The following is a 23,345-nucleotide window of genomic DNA, read 5'->3' as shown; positions in this document are numbered from 1 at the left end:
TATCTCACACTTTTAAAAATCACATTTTTATCTGTTTCAGGTTATGTTTTAATTTCCCAATTAAATTTAGTAGTGTAATATCAGTCATATTCTTCATAATTCTGAGCTATTTTGAAATTTAATAGACTCATAGTTTCAGGTTCTAAAACTACACTTTCAGTTATGTATTTCTTCATTCCTGAAATGGAATTCTGATAAACTTTACGCACACTAAGTGGTATAAAGTCATGCTGTATAAAGTTACAGTTTTCAGTGATTTTCTTTCTTCTTAATTTTAATTTTAAATGATAATTATGAATGGAATATAGCACTATATGGGATAACCAATAGCATTTTGCATTGATTTTAAAAGTCTCCCTTACCAGAAAAAATATCATGGAATAATTACTTAGATTATGGAAAAACCTATTGATGCAACATATAGAATCCAGGAGCCATAACTGAAGACTTTAAAAATTCAACATGTGAAATTAGCATATATGTCAAAAAAAATGCCCTTGAGTAAAGAGATAAACCAAAATGTTTGCAAAACAAATCATAAACACCGGGCTAGGTTCCTTAGTATATAAAGAGCATTTAAATTCAGTGAGAAAAGACTGACAACCTAATAGAAAAATGGGCAGACAACTTTGATAAACAATTCTGAGAAAAAATAAAGAACATTTCAACATAGAAAAAGATGTCTAACTTCACTCATAATTTTAAAATGCTTTTTGAAAACCATAATAAAATACCAGTTTTAATCTGTCCGATTGGCAGAACTATGTAGTATTGTAACGTAATGTCTGTAATAGCAAGAAACAAGAAATAATTTCGAATTTCCAATGATGAACTGGATGAACAAATTACACTACATTTATAAAATGGATTCAGACTGTTTGGAATTTGAAAATTATGATACTGGTTACTTTTGAGATAGGGCCTGAAAGATAGTGAGCTTGGTTACAAAAGAACTTAATATTTAATTTTTATTCTTTATGTTTTTTGTTTTTTCTGTGCCATGTTTATGGGTTCTTTAAACGTACAAAGCAAGTTTAAAGCAATAAAACTCTTAAGTTAGTAAAACATCTCACTGAATACTACTTGAACATCTCCTATATACCACAACATTCTTGAGCATGCTGGCAATATAAAGGTGGATAAAATACTGTCCCAACTCTTTTTAAAAACCAGTAAGGCAGTACCAATTTGTAAATAGGGTAAAACTCAATATAGTTGGTACTCTGTTAGAAATGGGTCCAGGAAGGATGCATATCACTTTGTAGATCTCAGAGTAGTTTATGTACTATAGGTTGATTGATCTTCACAAAAACCTTATGAAATAGAACACTGTATGTCCAGAAAAAAAAAGATAAGCGCATTTCCTATATTTACTCATTTAATGCTCACAGCAATCATAGGAAGTCGGTACCATTATCATCCCCATTTTGTAAAGGACATGGTGAAATTAAACCTAAGTTCCTCACTATCCTCACTCTTAATACCTAAACTGTTCTGCTCGAACTTTATTCAGTAATCTGAATTCATCTGTACTTTGCAAACATGAGACTCAGTTTAAATAATTAGTTCAAGATTATAATGCCAGTACTCTTCTACCACAGAGCCATTTTGATAGTGCACCCTCTTGTGATAAATACTAATGACAAATCACAGACTGTGTGGTTTCTCTAAGAAAACAATGGCAGTGAAAAGAGCTTACTTCCTTTTTATGAAAATATTTCCTCTAATCAAGTAGTACCAAATAAGTTGTTTTGCTTAGTAACTTTGATATGACTTCTGAAGAAATTTTCAATATTACTGGATAAAAAACTGATATTCACTTAAAGTTTGTTTCTGCTTCACGAAAAGACTGTGTCAGCAATCCAGAATGAAGGCTGTGCTAACAAAATTCCAACTTTTCTGTGGGATGATCCAAAAACAGCAAACGGAAGGCACTAAATTTCTTAACAGTGGCAAGTGTGTACATGCATGCTATGCCATTCCTATGATTAGCTGCTTTTTGGTGTGCATAGATTAGAGTTGGAATACTTTGATTTTCAAACAACATGTTCCATAGGTAATTTTTTAGATAGAAAAAGTAGGCAGAGTAACTTAAGAGCATGTGAGGTTTGTGCACTACATTTATATAGCTCTAAACTGAATATATGTGTTTAGTCTGATTTTAGAACATTGCCTTGTCAGTGTATCTTCATATGTCAAAGACATTTGCTGGATTAAGATCCTGAATTGTTTCTCTTGCTCTGTTCAGAAGCAGGTTTATACAAGTACCCTGATGTGAAACAGAGAATATGAAGTATACATAATGATCATTAAATTAAGAGGAGGCATAGTTCAGTGTGTTAAGCAATATTTAATCTTGTTTCTTCCATAATCCTATCTCAGTCCTAGGAGTCTTAGTGACAGACTCAAAAGCCAATACCAGGATTATTAAAAAAAACTTGTTTAAAAAGCAAATGTCTAAGTGAAAGAAACAAATGTGTGCAGAAATAGAGTCATTCTGTTTACCTAGAGTTTTCCTGAGCTATCTTCACTTCCATGACATTTCACTAAAATATCATAGAACACAGTATGTATTAACATGGCATTTGATGATGAACCCTATTCTACTTTATATATCATTTTCATCCATTTAGTAGAATGACAATGAGTGGAAAAGAGATGTAGGTGAGAATACATAACATGTATTTAAAATTTATTTTCTTCTTTTCAAATTACAGCAAATTCAGTAAAGCTAGAAATGCAGAGTGATGAAGAGTGTGACAGGAAACCCCTGAGCCGTGAAGATGAGATCAGGGGCCATGATGAGGGCAGCAGCCTAGAAGAACCCCTAATTGAGAGCAGCGAGGTGGCTGACAACAGGAAAGTCCAGGAGCTTCAAGGCGAGGGAGGAATCCGGCTTCCGAATGGTAAACTGAAATGTGACGTCTGTGGCATGGTTTGCATTGGGCCCAATGTGCTTATGGTACATAAAAGGAGTCACACTGGTAAGCAGCTGAAAGAATAACCTGATGACTGCCTGTGACATCTGATGTTGATATTACCTGACATCTATTCTCTTTCCTTTTTATTCAGGGGTGGCAGTGGTGAAAACTACCTTTTCAGAATTCTGCTAGTATTGGATTGCAGAAAAACAGAGAGTAGCCTGGGTCTTGACTTCCAGCCTTCAAATCTGAATAGCATATCAGAAAAGAAGTTTGGGATTCAGTTTCCACAGTTCTTAATATAGCAATAATATGATAAGGGTTCAAAAGGTATAGGAGAATTTCATTGTGTAACTTAATCTTTTTGTATTTCTATACATATTTTTACCATACCCATGGGCAGGTAATATAGTTTGCTAGATAAGAGTTTATACTACAAAATGGCACTCATGCATTTATATAAGTGAATAATTTTCACTTTATCCAGTTAACTCCTTGAAATACAATTTCTAATCGATCTCTGCCTACTACAGGTCTCAGTAGCAGGCAGGTGCTTTTGTAGTTCAGGGATGCTACCATCCTTCTGTACTTGTTGGTTGTAACTCCTGCAAGGATATATGTAGCATTGAATATGACAAATAGTGGCTGGTGTGTAGGTTGGAATATGTATTTCTGGGATAGAGTGAGGAAAAAGCCCACAGATTAATTCATATTACATTTTTAAACATTTGAGAGGTGAAAAGTTTTTTGTGAAAACTAACCAAATCAGGTCTTATTTAAATCTTTTTAAACCCTTTGCCAATTTTTTTTTTTCTTAAAAAGCAACAGAAATGAGATAGTAAGTGGTAAGCTAGGAGGATCGTTGACTCTTAACAAAAAAGGTTCAAGTTCATATGAAAATTGGTTTAATGGTAATGATGGCTTTCACTATAATGCAAAGTAGTGTAGTGTACAGTAAAATATTAATAACTAATATTTTCAGAGTTTTAAAATATACTCTTTTGGAAGAAATATAAATCACAATAAATTTATTTAAAAGTTTTATTTCTAAATAGTTTAATAATTACATGCTTAAAACATTAAAGATACAAGGTAGGTCAAAGTCTTTTTTAATCCAAACCTTTCATAATACACATGAAGAAACAGTCAAGTGATTTGTCCATTATCCCTTATATAGGTAAAGGCATTGCTGAAGCTAGAACCAGGGTTTTCTGATGCCCATACTGGTTTTGTTCAGACACAGTATTGCTTGGTATGTCAGTATACCAAGAATTTATTATAAGGTATGACTGTAAACTAAGGCTGATATTTTAAAAATTACAGTGAGAAGTTATACATTAAAATCAGTGTTATCATAATCAAAATATCAGCTTTAGAACATATATACTTATTCCAATCATACAGTCAATTACATTTTGCTTTTTGGTTTTTTATCTCCTTTTTAAACAGCATGATGTTTTAAAAATATTTATATTACTAGTGTAATTTTTTTCTTTAATTTTTAAAAGTGTCTTAGAAAAGGTTGAAAGATCAAGCTTGGTATCTATTTGATAAAAAGAAAAGGGGAAAGACTATAAAATAATCTACTTTTCACCTATGCTCATGAACTAATTCTAACGACCGTTCTAAAAACAAGTTCCACAAAGTTATAATATATTCATTATGTAAGAGTGATTATACTAAGGAAGATAACACTCATTCAAATGTGTAACTTCTCCTATCTAGTAAAATACAAACAAAACAAAGTCAGTCTAATGGTTTTTCAGTTGAATTGCATGCAAAGTTAAATTTTAAGCTAAAAAATAAACTAAACACAGTATTTAGAAGATTTTTAATTGATCTTTTATGTTCTGAATTAAGATAATTCAAAGAACCAGAGTACAGTTTTTAGAAAATTTAGGTTAATCAGTGATTCACTGTAGCTACAATAATATTCATGAGGATTGTTAATTTGTAAATACAATAATAATTATATACCTACTCTACTGTCCTTTTGTTATTTACTAGTGTGGTAGAGTTGAATTATTTTATTTTTGAAAATAATCTAATTGGCATAATAAAGTTTATAAACAGTTATACAGATTTCCACAAATCCTAGGAATACGAGACTCACTCAACTAATAACAGCAAGGAGTATGTTAAAGTACACTTGCAACACTATCTTGTTTTGTCAATCAGTGTTTATTGGAGCATTGTGCAAATTATTACACTTTCTTCAGATCTAGATTTTTCTTAAAGTTAATAGCCATTTACGGAGAAGCTGTGATACCTGTCATGCTTTGTCAACTTTGAAATTGTAGATATGATATCTTTAAACTAAACACTTAAACATATTTCTGATGATCCAGTTTATACATCTGAGTGTGTCCTGCCATTTTCAACACCACTTTAGTACCATTTTGAGACTAGAAAGTCTATTTGCATTTCTTTAATTTAAACTAGATTGAGAAAAATGTAGTCAGAATCTAGTCATTAGCCAAATGTTTTCTCCTTAATACCATGAACTAGTCTGCATTTTAGAACTTCCCACTCTTATCAATTGTTTATCTCTCATATTAAAGATACTGTCTTAAAACCTTATAATGCCTTTAAGAAACATATATTTTAGTGTTTTTAGTTCATAGAATATCTAATATAATTTTTTTTTTGAGTTGGAGTCTCACGCTGTCACCCAGGCTGGAGTGTAGTGGTACAATCTTGGATCACTGCACCCTCCACCTCCTGGGTTCAAGGGATCCTCCAGCCTCAGCCTCCAAAGTAGCTGGGATTACATGTGCCCACCACCAGGCCCAGCTAATTTCTGTATTTTTAGTAGAGACAGGGTTTCGCCATGTTGGTCTCAAACTCCTGACCTCAGGTGATCCACCCACCTCAGCCTCTCAAAGTGCTGGGATTACAGGCGTGAGCCACCGTGCCCAGCCTCTGATATAAAATTGATAGTGAAAAAAGATTCACAACTATCCAATTCATTACAATATCATGGAGCATCAGATCGAATCCACTCTTCTTCTTTCTCTGTCATACTCTACTAAAGTACCAATTGCAGTGTCTTATTAATGGCTTCATTTTATTTATTTGGTATTGCTACTTTAGTAAGTAATCAGGTAATATTGTCATCGGATACTCCAGGCACTCTTCACTGGGAATATAGAGAGAAGAGTAAACAAATATGGATAGTAAATCAATTCATGCATAAACACATATCAATTGGACATTATACATATAGAATTTCCCTAATTTTGCCTCTCCTTAATCTACTCCCATCTTGTAACTCAGTTTTCAGCACCGTATTTTGTACATTGCAGCTTTGTGCAGCCATCCTCTTGCTCAAAGGCACTCAGCAGATGCTTGAGATTCTGCATATTTGTAGGTTGTTCCACCCAACATAGGAGCACCCTCTGTCTTTGATTCACCAAAGCAAGTTGATGCATATATATTTGCATTTTAATTGAATATTTAAACGCAGATCTAGAAATAGGTGTTTATGAAGGTACATAAAATATCGAAATATAAGATATTCCATAATAAAAATAATATATAATCTCACCCAGTCAATAAATAAAAATGGACCAGTAGATTGTTCCATTGGATTTAAAAATAAAAACAAAAAAACAGATTGAGATATGGACATGAAGGACACATGACCATATCTTAATTGTTTTCCTTGATCCAGTTTTATTAGTCTAGATTTTTGTGCCTACCAGGGGAGGTTATAACAAACGGTTATAACATTACGTTATAACAAACTACTTAATGTTTGCAGCTTAGATTGCTCCATTAATGTAGTTAGTAAATTTGTGAGGTTTTCTTAAAATTTGCTTTGATATACATATGAAGAACATGATTAATATTTTTTTCAGACAAAGTCTAAACTGACTCAAAAAGGGCCCATTGATGCAGTCCATTTAAAGAACAAATTATTTACAAGAAATAATTGAGATATGTTGTTTTAAAATTTCATGGACAGTATGGAGTTTTTGCATATGTACCATTTGCATACAGAAAAGATAGTTAACTGAACCTTTTACTTAATTATCAGATAATTTTACACTTATTCTGTAATGCCTAGGCCAGGAAATACCCCGCAACATTGAATAAAAGGGTTGCTAATGTTTTATAGAAATAACTTTATCAAAAATTGAGTCAATTCACTTTTTATTTGTTATTAGACAGATATGGATATTACTTCTATATTTGGATTATTCCTGGAATATAACTATGTATACTTTTAGAAATCTCATAAATTACCCTCTGTTTTAATCCTTGTTTCTAACAGTATTGTCATTGAGGGTTTCATTAGGATTCCAACCAACTTTAGTCTGGAACACAGTAAAGCAAGTGGACTCTTGAAATGATAATTATCTTTTCATATAATCAAGACATCAACAGGAGTTAGGCAAATAAAATGAGGAAAGCCGTAAAATTAGTATCCAAATGTAAAAAGCATCTATCAAGACTTACTCATAATTCAAATCAATATCTCCCAAAACCTTATCTTATTGAAATTAACATGTATTATTTTCAATGCCCCTTTTCTCTTACCAAAAAAAGGAAGAAAACTAGTTACCTTCATCATGCCTTGTTCTTCTTTACTTCCCATGTCCATGGGAACTTACCAAAGGCTTCCATAGTATGACTTCCACACTCAGCAACAGGATGATATTGCCAGATATACCTAGACCACCTCTTGTTTCTTCTACCCCATTTGGGGATGATCATATAAATTCAGAAGTAATTTCTTATTAAAAAGATTTGAAGATATCTAGAGTATTTTGTAAATGTAAAAACTAAATTACCCTGTCATTAATCTCATAAAACTCAATTAGGTGAATTTTAAAATTCTTTTTTAAAAAGATATTATTGTTTCATTTTTAGACTAGCATTATTTTTGAAGAATGAACTACTCTAAATTAGGGATTTTGAAATATTTCAACCCAAACATTGTAGGAGGTTTAAAGGAAATCTGAGTCAGCATGCTACAGGAGTATTATCTAAAGGCAGACATGATTTCAAATTGTTCACCACAGTTAGTAATTTAACTCTTTTGTAAAGTTATTGTGAACGAATTTGTTACTTGCTTGGGAAACCTTATGTAGACAGATTTTAAAAGTAAAATAAAATTTTTGGAGTGAAAAGTATAATATACATTTGCTATTTTCCTTTTTCTTTAAAAATTTGATTTGTCAAAGAATTGCCTCCATCTTTCCTTTTATTATTATGTAATTCCATGGCAGGGGTAGGGAGTGGAAAATTCTTGATTTAAAAAGTTGCAGCCTGTGATTCCATTAGGAAAGAGAATCAAATAATCAAGTTGTATATTGTGTGTAAAATAAAAAAGATCTGCCAAAATTCTATTTATTTTAAAACCTTATGTTGGAAGACTTTGTATGAGGAGATATAAATCTTACCAGGTTAATCAAAGTGAAGAAAATACCGCTTAAGGGAACTTTAACATTATAGATAATTTTTTTCAATCCAATATTATCAATATAGGACCTCTTGTACATATAGCTCATAAGAGCTCCAGATTTCTTAAGAAAAAACCTTAACCCCCACCACACACACAGATGACACCTTTTTGGTATGTACCTCATTAAGTTCCCAAAACACTAAATACTACAGAATTTGAGATATACCTGATCTATCAATTTTTAAATTTATCTAGGTTTTATAACAAATCTATATGATAGAATTTGCAGTAGCTGCTGCCAGAAAGTGACCATAGTTTTTCTTATTTATACCTCTTAGCTTTCTTTAATAAAAGAATCATTGAGTTTGCATTATGTCAAAGGGCCAAAAAACCTTGAGTTTTTATTATTCACTATTATTATGTGTGTTTCAGTTAAAGATGTATGAAACATGACATTTCAATGTAAGCTTTTTGAAAAACTATTAAAATTACAGTCATCATCTAACTGCAGGTACAGAAATGGTCCAGTTCAACCAAAAGGGAATTGTTTTGTAATGTTCTTTTTATTCTAAACTTAGAGCTTTAGTATGATACATTTTTACTATTTACTTATATTTGAATTTGTATTTTATGTATATCTTTAGTGATAGGTGAATTTAAAATAATAGCATTTTCTTTATGGTTTGATAAGGCTATCAATTTGATCCTACTTGCCAGTTGTACTGCTTCATTGCGTACATGTTTTTATATTTGATGACATTGGTGAGTCAGTTGATGGCAACAGACCAAACTTATAATTGAGGCTTAAAAACTTCATAGCAATATCAGTAATAGAAAAACGGGGAGAAAAGATTCCTTTCAAATAATAATTTTCACAAAAAAGGTATACAGGACATGTCTGGATGAATAATTTTATTTGGAAATTTTGCTAAAGGTTTTACTGTTAGTGACCAGGAGAATCAAGAAACCTGGCCTGTATCTGAAAATCTTGTACTAATGAGCTTTGTAAGCTGGTTCATTTGCTGTACCTTTTAGTTGCCCCTTTCCATATCAGCTAAATGAGGGAATTAGACTGAAGGTCTCTTTCAGCTCAAATTTTGTGCCAATTTTAAAGAGATAGCATGGTAAAATAAAGAGAACAAGATTTTGTAGCCAAACTGACCAGGTTCATTTCTCACCTTGACTACTTTCTAGCTCTGTGTAATAAAATACTTTGATCTATGGATTTTAATTTCATTTGTTAATTAAAATTAGTACTACCTAATTATTGTCATTGTAAGAAAGGATTGATATATTCTATGGAAAGCATACAATTGTGCGTAAGGCAGTAAAGTGACAGCACCTCATTGTTCAACCAATGATAAATGCTATTATTGTTATTCTTCTAAGTCAATGATAGGACTTTTGTCACATTTATACATAGAAGGGTAAAGATCATTTGATGTAAAACTTGAGACTTTGGTAACTGTATTGGCAAAGCAAATTCTAGGAAGATAAATGTTTAAAAGACTTATGAGGGAGATGAACATTTTTAGCATAGAGAACTGGCTTTGGTTAACAGTGGATGGCAAATTAATCACTTGCACATACCCTAGTTGATCCTTCCCATTTCTTCTCCTTACTGCAGGTGAACGCCCCTTCCACTGTAACCAGTGTGGAGCTTCTTTTACTCAGAAGGGCAACCTTCTGAGACACATAAAGTTACACTCTGGAGAGAAGCCGTTCAAATGTCCTTTCTGTAGCTACGCCTGTAGAAGAAGGGACGCCCTCACAGGACACCTCAGGACCCACTCTGGTAAGTGTCACCAACTCCTTGAGAAGAAAAGTAAAACAGGAAAATTTAGAAGAGTACTATTGAATGATAGTAACATGGCTTTGTTATGTAGTCAGTAATGACCAAGACAATATTGTTATTGGTGTACATTAAATAATTGATAAATCTTGCAAGATGCATGTATCTTTCATTTTTAGACTTTACGGCTTGGCAGAAAGGAGCACTGTCAACTGAAGAGTATCTTCAATATATTAGAATAAGAAAGCAGCTGTTATATATTTTCTATGATTTTAAAATTTTACAATTAAGAATGCAGTCATTATGGTTAATCCAAGATAAGTGAAGATCCAGTATAATATCAGTTATGTTTCAAGTTACTATAGAGGAAATGAAAACTGATGGTTTTTTTTGCTGATACAGTGCTCAGGCTGGGATCTCTGTGGAAAATAAAATTGTTTCTTTTAAATTTGAAAATATACTCAGAAAATTGGCTGTTTGAGTATTTTATTTTCTAATTTTAACTCTCCTTGTATCTTCAGCTCTCAAACTATAGTCATTGGGTACTCTGAAACTTTGCTGTGTTTCATAAATCATTAAAAAAATGTACAATATGACAAGTTCTTGGGAATAAAAGAAAAAAATAAATTTAATGTTTTTAAGAAATGCCAGAATATAACACATAAAAGAGAAAAGAATGATCAGAAATCCAAATGAATCTCATTTGACTTTTAGCATAAATTTTCATAACCAAGAAGTTAAAGGTGGAAAATTAATGTAGAATACTCTCAAGCCAGTTTTATTTGTTTCTTCTGTTCATAATGACATACTAAATTTTAATTTTAATATGAAGATATGATGGAAGTGATATTTTAATCTACACTGACAAATCGTATTGGAGAGTGCTGAGGTTGTGAGATAATGCTTATTGTATTATCTCTCTTTACATTTTTCCTTTTTATCCTTAAGGCTGTACTAAGTTTTTAAACATGAATGTGAATCGTGTAAAACTACTTTAAACATTAACTCTTAAATTTGGGGCAGTTACAAAAAAAAAATTAATGCAGACATGAAAACAAAATATTTTAAGTATATATTTTTCTTTCCTCCCTGAGTTGAAGGAATTCACTTACTTCCAACTACAACATTTTATGTTTTATTTTAAAATTGTGCTATCAAAATTATATCTTAAAGCAGTGTTTTATTACAAAAAGTTCTTTATTGAAATATACTTTTAGGACATGATAGGCATTTCCTTTAGCTTGTCATGTACTCTAGCCAGAGTTAAATTATTATTGAGTTGTTCAAAGGTTATATGACAAATAGATCTTCGTGAACATATAGTTTTGCCTCAACTTCATGTAATAAATAACTTTAAACATCCATCTTATTTTTGTTGAAATCATGTTGTTTTTAATATCATGGTTTTGTTTGTACATATTATGTTATCTGTCTTCATAAATAAAGACATGGTCCTTATAACTGCCATCGTGCTCATTTTGCAATTTAGTATATCAAGTTATGATTTTTGCAGATATATAAATAGATATATTCAAATTGGGTAATTCAAGAGAGTTTAATGGAGTCACTATTGGAGAGGGGGCATCCAGCTACTGCGTCACCAAGAGCTGATACCAATTCAATCATGCTTCCAATTGGAATCTAAAATACTAGCCATCCCTAATGTTCTTCATAATAGATAGAACATAAAACAGAGTTGCTACAGTTTTTGCTTCTCTAATTTGCCAGAAAGCTCAAAATTGATCATTACAGTGTTCTTTTTCCACTCAAATACATCTTCCCCTTACTCTTACTCTGTTTAGCACATCAGCTAAATAAGGTTCTTTATCTGATAGGTGACTAAAATTTTATAGGTTCTGAGTCTTCGGTGGTCCTGTCTTTCTTATATTACTATAATTTTTCAATAACCAAAATTATTAGATACGTATTTCTAAAGAGATGCCCCAGTAAATCCCCTGAGTTCCAAGCATAGTTCTTCTTGTCCTCATTGTATAGCAACAACTCCAAATCATTCTGGTAGTCTGGAAAAATTACAAGCCAGTCCCTGTTTGTTTAGCAGCTTGACATGCCCAAAATAGCTAGTGAGTATTCTCAGCTTCCAATACAACAGGACCAGATCTCTGAAACCTGGAGAAAACATTCTTCTTTTGGGAACTGAGATCTCCAAAACCACCAATCTGAGGGTTTCAGGACACAGAGTAAAAAGCCTTTAAATGGGTTATTTGATGTTATTAGAGTGGCCACCTCTACCTTAACCTCTTTGTTCTCAGACTCATGCCTTCTGGCTATGGAGGAGATGATGTTGGCCATATATAATATCCTGTAGAGCACACCCAAACTCCTCCCAGCTGGCAACAATACATGAACCACTCCTTTGGTAGGCCATTTCACCACTCCATGTAGCCATCTGATTCTGGGTGGTGATACATGGGGTATGACCCATGCATTCTATAGATTTGTGCTAATTGTATTTGTCTTGCCATAAAAAGGAGTTTCCTGGTTGAAGGCAGTGTAGCAAGGAATACCAGGGTAATTGGTAAGGCATTCTGTTAAATCTATACTTGAGGGAGCTTGCAAAAATATTGAAGAGAAAGGGAAGGCACATCCTATTAGGATATATTTCTGCCTCCTCCATGTTGGAAAGAGTCAAATGTAACCTGCCTGCCACTACTTGCTTGGTTGATCTCCCTCAGGAATGGTGCCATATCAGGGTCTCAGCATTGGAAAATTGTGAGCTCAGCAGTGGTGATAGTTAAATCAGTCATAGAGAAGAGGAAGTCCATGTAATTGAATCTGTTCAGTTTCTGTGTCCCTACTCCCATTGTCACTTTGTCCATTGGCCCACTGAGAAAGTACCAGATAAGCCTGGTAAAGAGTCTGAGATTCATGAGATTACCCCCTCCAGATTACTAAGAGCCTTCACTACAGTGAATGCCCTCTAGAGAGAATTTACATAGAATACCATATCATTACATTTTGTACCAATTCTGAAGGATACATCCTCATAACTCTCCCCTAGACCTTCTGTCACCAGTCGTCCAATTTTGTTTTTTGAAGTCCTTGACCATATGGCCATGCCATATATCATTACCTCAACTGTCTCTTCTTCCATGCAAAGTGTATGGTTAAATGTACTAGCTGAATGAAATTCTGGCTGCCGGAGGGATAGCCACTGTATTTCAGGGCCCTGTCCCTTAAGTGGACCTGTAAACACCATAGTCACAGCTGGTATTGAATTCCAGACACTCTTATTTACAAACCAGATCCACACTGTTTCTTCCTCATCAGCTAGTCACTGAGAATACCCTATGAGGCCATACATACGGGTTGAAGCAAAAAGATTGAGCAGCAGTAGTAGCAGGTATTAGGGACCTCTGAGCTACTTGCTCATACAGTATACTTGAGCTTCCTCAACTAGCATAAGAAGGCTGAAGGGAAGGAAAATATACCAAGGAAATGATGTTGTGTACTTTTTTGATATGTTGAATTAGATAACACCTAGTTCATGATGCGTGGTTTGGGTTACATTGTCATTCAGAGTCCTATGGCCTGGTACACAGTCTTAACCAAAGTTCATTAGCAAGTAAGGAGTGGCTTTTCAAATGGAGATTAGTTATTGTTAGAAAACTGCACATCTTTACTATAAAACCACAAGGGATCTACACACTGAGGCTTCCATTGACAGAGATGTCATACAGCATCTCCATTTGCCACAGACATTTCCAAAAATCATTGCATCTGCTGAATCTTAGAGTCAAAAGTAGAGGGAGCTTTCATCATGGTAGGGTATGATGTAGATCCTTTTCTTGCCCCAGGCTGCTCTCAAAATGGACAGCCTGTGGATTACCTAGTATATGCACCACAGAAGTATACCCAAATATGGTCTATGTTGCTTCTAAAATCTAGAGAGGCCACCACATTTTGTGCTTCATTTTCACGAAGGAAGGTGCAGGGTGCAGCAATTTCTCACTTACGATGGAGGATCTATTTCAGCATGCCCAGATAAGTGGCCTATAAAATTTTATCAATGCTGAAAGTCCCTGAACTTTCTTGGAGTTTATCTGCTATTCTATAGCATATATCTCTTACTGAGGCATCTCAGGTATTTACTATATCCTGCTCCCAAGTTCAATCAGTGTAATGTCATGAATATAATATTCCAGCTTGATGTTTTGTGGGATGTCAAGATGAACAAGATTTCTCCAGACTATGTTATGACAAAGAGAGTAGAGTTGACCTAGCCTTAAGGTAAGAGAGTAAAAGTATGTTGCTCCTGTAGTGTGAAGGGAAAGAACTGCTTCTGATTATCTTTGTTATACAAATTACCTTAAACAGAAATCAAGTTCATTGCTTCATACCTAGTGTCGGTGGCTATATTAATATGCTCCAGTAAAGATTGTACAGCTAAAACTGCATCTACAGTTAGCATTATGAAATGATTAAGTCTGCATCAATGCCATGCATTAGCCTAATAAACAGTTTAAATGGGTGTATAGTATGAATTATCACCCCTAACATCTTTCAGTTTTCTGATGGTTTCACTAATGTCTGTTATTCATCCATAGAATTATTATTTCTTTTAGTTTGCTGTCTTGGGAGAGGTGATAGTTGTAGGGCTATGCTGTCCAATATGGTAGCCACTAGCCTCATGTGGTTACTAAACACCTAAATATGGCTAGTGCTACATGTTGAAATAATATTTTTTATTTTTCTTGTTTTTTTACTATGGTTTTATGTATATTAATTATACCTCAATGAAGTTGTTGAGGGGGAGGGAGAAGATACTACCATCCCATGTTTCTCTGCTTTCTCATCATTGCCCCACTACCAAAAACTAATGGTCTTAGTATTGTCCATTGTATTTAGCATTGCAATTCTATAACCCTTCAAATCAGATTCTGGAGTTGGTCTTCAGCCTTATTTGCCCTGAGGCTTAAGTAGATAAGGGACCCTTTTAAAGCTGACATAAACTTTCTTGTATTTTGCCTGTATTCTGACTTGAGTATTCAAGGCACTCAGTTTGTCTTTCACCTTTGTGTGCTCCTTAGGGCCATGAGCCATATCATGCTATAATCTTTACACACTACCATTGCTGCTTTAGCAAGTAATGCCACAGCTCCCAAAGCCTTACCCTGCGTTGTACCTCCTTCCATTCTACCACCAGTGACAATTTGAATAATCATCTTGCCAGCACATGCCTTGGATCACTACTGTCCCATTAACTCCCTGATAAGGAGGCTATCCTGCTATCCTTGAATTTCATTTTGACTGGAGCTTTGGGCCATTTCTGATATCAGTATCTCTTTATCAGTCAGGATCCTGACAAGAAAACAGTAAGACACTCAAGTGGGGAAAATTTGGGGACATGCATGGAAGACAAATATTCACAAAAGAATGGTTAAGAATAAGGGTAGTCTACAAAAAGATGGTTGGGTTTACAATAGTAGGAAGCCATTTACTAGCTCTAGCCTGAAAGAGATGGGGGATCTAGAGGTCACTGGAATTAAGAGAAATAGGAAAGGGTCTTGGACACTGACCTTCAGTAGAAGAATGTAGCCTTTGCTAACCTGTGACTTGGGGAATAAACACCCTGACCTCACTCTTTCCACCCTTCAGTCTCTTACTGGTGCCTCACATTGACTAAACTTAACCAGAAGCCAGAGGACAAGGGAGCCTATTGATTAAAGCCAATAAAAATTAGCTTTTGCAAGAGCAGAGCAAAGAAGTGTGGAAAATGGCTATGGCAGCCAAACAGAGAATGTGCCACAGATTAACTAAAATTTAAGAACTAGTACTTAAAATTACTAGTATAGAGCAGGGGTCCTCAACCTCCTGGCTGCAGACCAGTACTAGTCAGTGGGTGGCCTCTTACAAATTGAGTCACATAGCAGGAGGTGAGCAGCGGTGAGCAAGCATTACTGCCTGAGCTCCTCCTCCTGTCAGATCAGTGGCAGCATTAGATTCTCATAGGCACGCACCCTATTGTGAGCTGCGCATGCAAGGGACCTACTCTGTGTGCTCCTTATGAGAATCTAATGCCTGATGATCTGCGATGGAATAGTTTCATTCTGAAACCATTCCCCCACCACCTGTCATTTGTGGAAAAATTGTCTTCCATGAAACTGGTCCCTGGTGTTGAAAAGGTTGGGAACTGCTGATATAGAGTATTAAGGGGAATATAATGATTTTAGATTTAATCTCTGTTTTTATGAATATTATTATTGGTAGAAAGTATTTGCCTCCCTTTTTCCTCTGGGTAATAAACTGTCCATTGTTTTATTGTATTGTTATTTATCATGTTGGATATTAATACCACATTTCTGCTTCCTATATTGTAGACTTAAAAATTTCTCATCTTGATTTTCATTTAGTAGGTTGGTAACAACAAGCCCAGTATTCATGTGCATGAATATGTTACTGTGATAGATGTTACAGTTTAAGAAATGAAAAATACTTTGAAAAATATCTGGAATACAATATGTATTAAGTAAATACTAGGGGTGTGTGTGTGTATGTGTGTGTGTGTGTATTTCATTTACCTTGCATGATCCCTGTACAAGGTGGTATTTTTCTGCTTAGGAACTCTTCTTGTCCTCTACAGGACACCAAGTAGTGTCTTGGTTTTTATTGTGTAGGCCTGGTAGTTAGGTTATTTATCTGGAATTTCTTGAGCTTTCCCTAGACAGTAGACACTATACTAAGCATTTTCCATGGTTTCTTTAATAAAAAACCTTTTTATCTAACATAAGCAAAAAGAGATTGTAGATTAATAGCAATAAGTCTAGTAACATGGAAAATGCATTTTTGAAAAGTTTTTACTTTAAAAAATATAAATTTAATATATATTTTATTATTTATCTTTTGATTTAAGGCCAAGCTCTTTCTTTCAGTCAGAAATTTGGTTGTTGAATAGCATGTAATTTTTCTGGCCTAAACCATACCCATAACACATCATCTTTAGTTACATTTTCAGTGTCTTTAAGAACTTAAAGATCCTGTGAAGCGATCAGACTTCTATTCATTTTTAAAGATTTTTTCACTAATTTTTATGATTATTTTTGCCCACATTCATTTCTTTAGAAATATCTTTATCAGCTTATCTTTATTGAATCTTTTCAAAGTGGTAAAATTTGGTTTCATAGAAACAGTATTCTTTTTGTAATTATTTCATTGGAAATAATTATAGCAGGTAAACTGGCATAAATAGGTTTTGCTACAGTTATACCAGACTCTTAGTGATTACATACAGCTCAATTGCTAGAAGTATACTTGGACATACCAAAGAAGAACCTATGAGCTCCAAGAATTCAGTGTTTTTGGTTATCCACTAGTATGTTTTACAAAGAGAATGGAGAGGCAGGTTCATTATGAGAACCTCTCGCTTTGGTTATTCCTCTTGTACACTGAGGCAGAAAAGAAGTCACACAGGCAGACCCTGGATTTAAACTAAGGCAGCAAACTCAACAATTTGTGCTCATCACCACCCTGCTAAAGGATAAATGACACAGCTCATATGTTTGTTCTATAAAGCTTTAACTCTACTGAAGTAACTCCTAATGATTGAAAAAAAAAATGTACTGTCTAGAAGTCAGGAGATCAAGACGTGGGTTTTAGGGTGGCCTTGCTGCAAATTAGCTATGGGACGTTGTCAAGTCACTTAATTTGCTCTTTAAATCTCCTGGTGCTGCTATTATATGATGCAAACTACAATGTGTTATCTTTTCTCCCTGGATTTTGCTAATCAGTCACTACTACCACACCCTAAAGAGTAGTCTCCACTCCTCCAAATTACTTCTTTTTTAGTATTTTGCCTTAGTTTATTTTAAAATAAGTTTGCATGAAACCAAATTAACATCTTAAGGTTTATATTGAGTCTTCACAGTGCCAATATTTCTTGTCTACTACTGTCTGATATCCTACATCTGATAGCCTTGAAGTGTCTAAGGAAGAAAAAAATAATAACTCTTTTTATGTGAAATGTGAATGACATTTTAAGAAGGGGAAGGAGAAGAGGGAAAGGGGAGACAAATAAATAATTGAAATGTTTTATGAACAAAGATTAGCTAAAGATTACAGTCGAGTTGTGGCCGGGCGCGGTGGCTCACACCTGTAATCCTAACACTTTGGGAGGCTGAGGCGGGCGGATCATGAGGTCAGGAGATCGAGACCATCCTGGCTAACATGATGAAACTGTGTTTCTACTAAAAATACAAAAAATTATCTGGGCGTGATAGCACACGCCTGTAGTCCCAGCTACTCGGGAGGCTAAGGCAGGAGAATTGCTTGAACCCGGGAGGCGGAGGTTGCAGTGAGCCGAGATCACCCCACTGCACTCCAGCCTGGGCAACAGAGCAAGACTCCATCCCTCCCCCCAAAAAAAAGATTACAGTCAAGTTATTAGCCCACTGAGAAAGTGAAGTGCACTTTTAAAAACATGTCCCAGAGATACATTACATAAAGTTATAGGAAAATAAAAGGTATTAGTCTATACTTGAAACTCTTGCTATTCAGTAATCTTGAGATTTACTATGCAAATCATCTACTTTGCTTTATGTAAACTTTTAACATAGTATTTAAGTGACTTTTTTTTTTTTTTTTTTTGAGACAGGGTCTCACTCTGTGGCCCAGGCTGAAGTGCAGTGGCGTGATCTCGGCTCACTGCAACCTCTGCCTCCTGGGTTCAAGTGGTTCTCCCGCCTCAGCCTCCCAAGTAGCTGGAATTACAGGCGTGCACCACCACGCCCAGCTAATTTTTGTATTTTTAGTAGAGACAGGGTTTCACCCTGTTGGCCAGGCTGGTCTTGAACTCCTGACCTCAGGTGATTCACCTGCCTCAGCCTCCCAAAGTGCTAGGATTACAGGCGTGAGCCACCGCGCCCGCCCTTAAGTGACTATTTAATGATGAATCAATGCATCTGCTATAAAAACGATTTTTATTAGTTTGTCTCAGATTTTTCAGTTTTACAGGTGATTATAGTTCTTTCATTCTTATAAATTTGATTACTATACTTTGTACATCGTATATATTACACCTTTTACTTTCTTTATCGTACCTAATACTCTGAGGGAAATAGTGTTTAAATTAAGCCCTGGACCCCTATTAGTCAAAATAATATTTAGCATACTTGTTATTTTAAAAATTCTAGGAGGAAATAGAATTACATACTTTTTCTAATTAGCATTTCAGGTGTATTTTGTATATACTCTTATGCTGTACCCAAATTAAAGGTTTAAAACAGAAGAGTGTATAATTTTAATATATGAGAAACATATATATGTGTTAAATATTTCTTTTTATAAATTATAAAGAGAAAAATGATGAGTAAGAATGTGTCTCCATAGAGGGGAACAACACATACTGGGGCCTATTGGAGAGTAGAGGGTGGGACGAAGGAGAGAATCAGGAGAAAATAACTAATGGTACTAGCCTTAATATCTGAATGATGAAATAATTTATACAAAAAAACAAATCCCCATGATACAAGTTTACCTATATAACAAACCTGCACATGTACCCCTGAACTTAAAATAAAAGTTAAAAAAACAGAATGCGTTTCATAGAGTCTCAAAATATTTTTCTACCAGATGAAAAATTCAATTTTGGCTATAGAATTATACTGGTGCAGATTACTGTGAAAATTATTTATTGCTCAAAAACGGAATCATCCAAATACATTTGAAAATTAAAAATCTTAATTTCCCAAAGACATTTATTCATTATCTCTTATGTTCTAAAAAAGCCAAATACTTATTAAGAGTACCATATATTTAAGATACTTGTTCTAAAACTAAGTTTTTTTCAAAGATTTATAAGTAAAATATCCTTAAGTAAGAAAATAAGTAAAGGAATTGTTTTCTAATATTTTTGTTCATCCTCATTTTAAGAAAATAATTATTTCATATTTTCAATAATGCTTATTAAATTCTAAGTAAAACCTTAGCTTTCAATTGAACCAGCATTGAGCATATGATATAATTATTTATTTGTGTATATCACTTAAAAATAACTACTTTGTAAAATTAGTTATCTGTATCACATAACTTTGGAGTAAGAGAGATTTGAGGAACCTTACAATGTCAAAGTTCTTTTGACTTAGGGTTAATATGCCTAAACTATTCTGAACATATATCTATCTTACTTCCAAACACTTTAGGAATGTTGATTTTTACAACACTACTTTGTGACCTATTCAGTGTTTGACAATTTTCAGCTTATGAAGTTTGTTGTTTATGTCTAATTGTCAGTTTAAAGCTATTCTATTCCATAAAAAGGAACTGGACCAGATGTACCATATAAATCCCCATCTGTTAAAACAACAACTTCCTCCCAACTAAAAAACATTTTTAGTATATATATATATATATATATATATATGTATATATATATACACACACATGGACTATCTTTATTTTTCAAGTCCCTGTAGTTCCAAGGACTATGTTTTATCCACAAAAATAGCTCAGAAATATTGAATGCTTATATTAGTTCCTAATATTGACTTTTAAAAATCCCAATTAAATAGCCTAGTTTATATTTTTTAGTTATGCCTTTACTTATTATGAGAAAATTCCTGTAAAGTATTATGACTCATCCTATGTTTAAATATATTTGCACATTTATCTTTAATAGAATTTCACACTAACATGCATTTTTAAGGTATATGCTACATGCCCTCAGAGAAACTGGTAAGACAAGATGGTCTTCTTCACATCTTCAAATTTCTTAAAAATAAAATAAAAAATTACCATGTGGCTTGGATCAAGATGGAGCTCATCTTTGACCATATTGTTTAAAGAGACAACATAATGTTAGTTGCTCTAGTTTTAAATCTCATAGAAATAGTCTCTTAATTTGTCACGAGAGTAGCATACCCTCAAACGCATTGTCATCTCTTACTAAGGAATTTATTATCACAAGCACATTGTTTCTTTAAATTGACAACTGATCAGTGATTTCATAAGCTAAAGTATTTTCTAATGTACTGTAGCATTTATCATCATTTACTCTCTTTTATAATACACCAGTTTCTATTTTGTTTTATTTAAATTATCTTCCCCTCTTCTTTTGAGTGTTGTGGTCTGCTCTTTCTTGTCTTTCTTATAAGTCTTTTTCCCTCAATCCTTCATCCATTTGCTTCCACATTACTTCACTTTTTTTTTGTAACGACTTCCAGAAAAAAAGTACATAAATAACTCTCTTCAGTGTATGTATCATGCAAAATGTTTTGTATAAGATGGGATAGCTGCAAGTTATACACCTTTGGATATTGATAGTACTGATAGTTTTGTGGAATGATTGAGGACAAAAATTTCTGATAATTAGGTACTTGGCCAGAAGATTATGATAATCAGTTGTTTTCATATTTATGTTATTTTAAAACCAGACCAGCTGGACGCGGTGGCTCATGCTTGTAGTCTCAGCACTTTGGGAGGCCGAGACGGGCGGATCACGAGGTCAGGAGATCGAGACCATCCTGGCTAACACGGTGAAACCCTGTCTCTACTCAAAATACAAAAAATTAGCCAGGCGTGGTGGCAGGCGCCTGTAGTCCTAGCTAAGGGAGACTGAGGCAGGAGAATGGCGTGAATCTGGGAGGCGGAGCTTGTAGTGAACAGAGATCCTGCCACTGCACTCCAGCCTGGGGGACAGAGTGAGACTCTGTCTCAAAAAAGAAAAGAAAAGAAAACAAAACAAAACAGACCACCATGACTTTTTTTTTTTTTAAGGATAGACACATTGAATTAAATTATGCTGGTTTAGAAATTGAATCCAGTGCAGCTCATTCATAATAGTGATGGTGCATTAAATGTAGTATAATTTGTGTTGCAGGCTTCTCATGAGAAGGAACTGTTTTAAACTGATTGTAGACCTGGCACCTGGCCCACTTTCTGGGTGATCTCCCAAGTGTGAACTTTCCCCACCCTCAGCCCCTCCTTTCCTTCCTGGAGGTGGCTGATAGAGGTGGATTATACTGATAATTACACAAGCAGTGTCAGTTGCACACATGATTTGCATAACTGTGCTGTGCCGATTTCATCCATCAAATTCTGATACTGATGCCCTTGGTGCCTCACTGTATGCTTTGCAATAAACACTGAAGAAAGGAAATGGGATTAATATTTTCATTCTTGACTCTTAAAACACACACTTGAGGTCCTACTCATTGAAATTTGCCCAGAAGGTAAAAGCCACTTTCAGTCAGGCCAGCTGTAAGACAGCCCATTTGATTTCCACCAGGTAGAACACCTCTTTCCCCCTACCCCAGACCAATAATCATTATGTATCTACTCTTCATTTTATGTTTCTTATAAAAGAAAGTAAAACTTTTAATAGCATATACAATCTCATCTTTTATGAATTGTAGTAGTCATGCTTCTTTCAGACCCTATTTCTAGAAGGAATTAATAAGCCTTTCTTTTATAATTCTATGTAGCTCTTTTCACTTTGGTGCAAGTCATGTAGATCAATTTACTGTAGGAAGCTTTCCTTCCTTCTTTATTATCAGGAGTTCTAAAGAAATGGACAAGATTCTTGGGTGCTTTCTCATTGTTCTAAATAATCTACACTGTCCTCATTCCGAAGCTTGCTACCACAGTTTTGTACCCTGCATGGATTTAGTGTGGACAGTCTTAACTTTGGCCATTTCACATTTTCCCTTCCACACCATGAGTCTGCAGGCCTGGCATGTTTGGAACTCCACAACAGAAGTGGAGAGGCTGCACGCAAACTTTATTACTCACCTAGTATCCAGAAGGGCATGACACACTGGGACTTGTGTGTGTGTGTGTGTGGTGTGTTTCGTTTGGATGTTTTTTTCTAACCTAACCTTTACCATTTCTTTCAATTTTTCCTACTTGATCTGTGTATGTGAGTCAAAGAAACCTGTTCATCCACAGCCTATACTATCTTGCCAAATACTGTAAGAAAACTCTCAAATGGTAGAAAATCAGACAAATAAGAAAGATAAAAACCAAGTATCATCTATCATAAGCATGTAAAATATATTTAGAATATAATTAAAATTGTATGTAAGGTATCAGAAATCTATCAGAGTGGAGTCCTTTTAAATTGTATAGAAATATGATGATAATGATTATAAGCATCTGGATAAGAATAAAAGGTTCTAGATTCAGCATCTCAAAGAAGAGAGCTTATTCTGTTTTGCATCTTCATCCCTTATATACCATATTGATTGAATGAATTAGTTAATGGACAGATTAT

The 23,345-nt window shown here is 34.3% G+C and overlaps 1 protein-coding gene and 1 long non-coding RNA gene across 15 annotated transcripts in view; one reads left to right on the top strand and one right to left on the bottom strand.

Annotated features, from left to right (window-relative positions):
• IKZF2 (IKAROS family zinc finger 2) overlaps window positions 1-23,345 on the top strand; it is a 153,680-nt gene that overhangs the window by 93,488 nt on the left and 36,847 nt on the right. For 12 of the 14 annotated variants that reach the window (XM_054548687.2, XM_054548685.2, XM_054548684.2 and 9 more), the window contains 2 exon segments: window positions 2,718-2,984; window positions 9,959-10,126. In XM_054548687.2, coding sequence (XP_054404662.1) covers window positions 2,718-2,984; window positions 9,959-10,126 — 435 coding nt within the window. 14 annotated transcript variants of the gene reach the window in all.
• The window catches only part of LOC129058116 (uncharacterized), a 72,695-nt gene that overhangs the window by 20,337 nt on the left and 29,013 nt on the right, over window positions 1-23,345 (bottom strand). The window contains exon 2 of the long non-coding RNA XR_008522977.1: window positions 9,922-10,143. This is a non-coding gene — a long non-coding RNA (uncharacterized LOC129058116). The remainder of the gene's footprint in view (window positions 1-9,921; window positions 10,144-23,345) is intronic.

Source organism: Pongo abelii, chromosome 11 (genome assembly GCF_028885655.2).
Source record: "Pongo abelii isolate AG06213 chromosome 11, NHGRI_mPonAbe1-v2.0_pri, whole genome shotgun sequence".
NCBI classification, from domain to species: domain Eukaryota; kingdom Metazoa; phylum Chordata; class Mammalia; order Primates; family Hominidae; genus Pongo; species Pongo abelii.
Note: the sequence above shows the minus strand (reverse complement) of the source record. Positions and strands in the feature narration are given on the sequence as shown.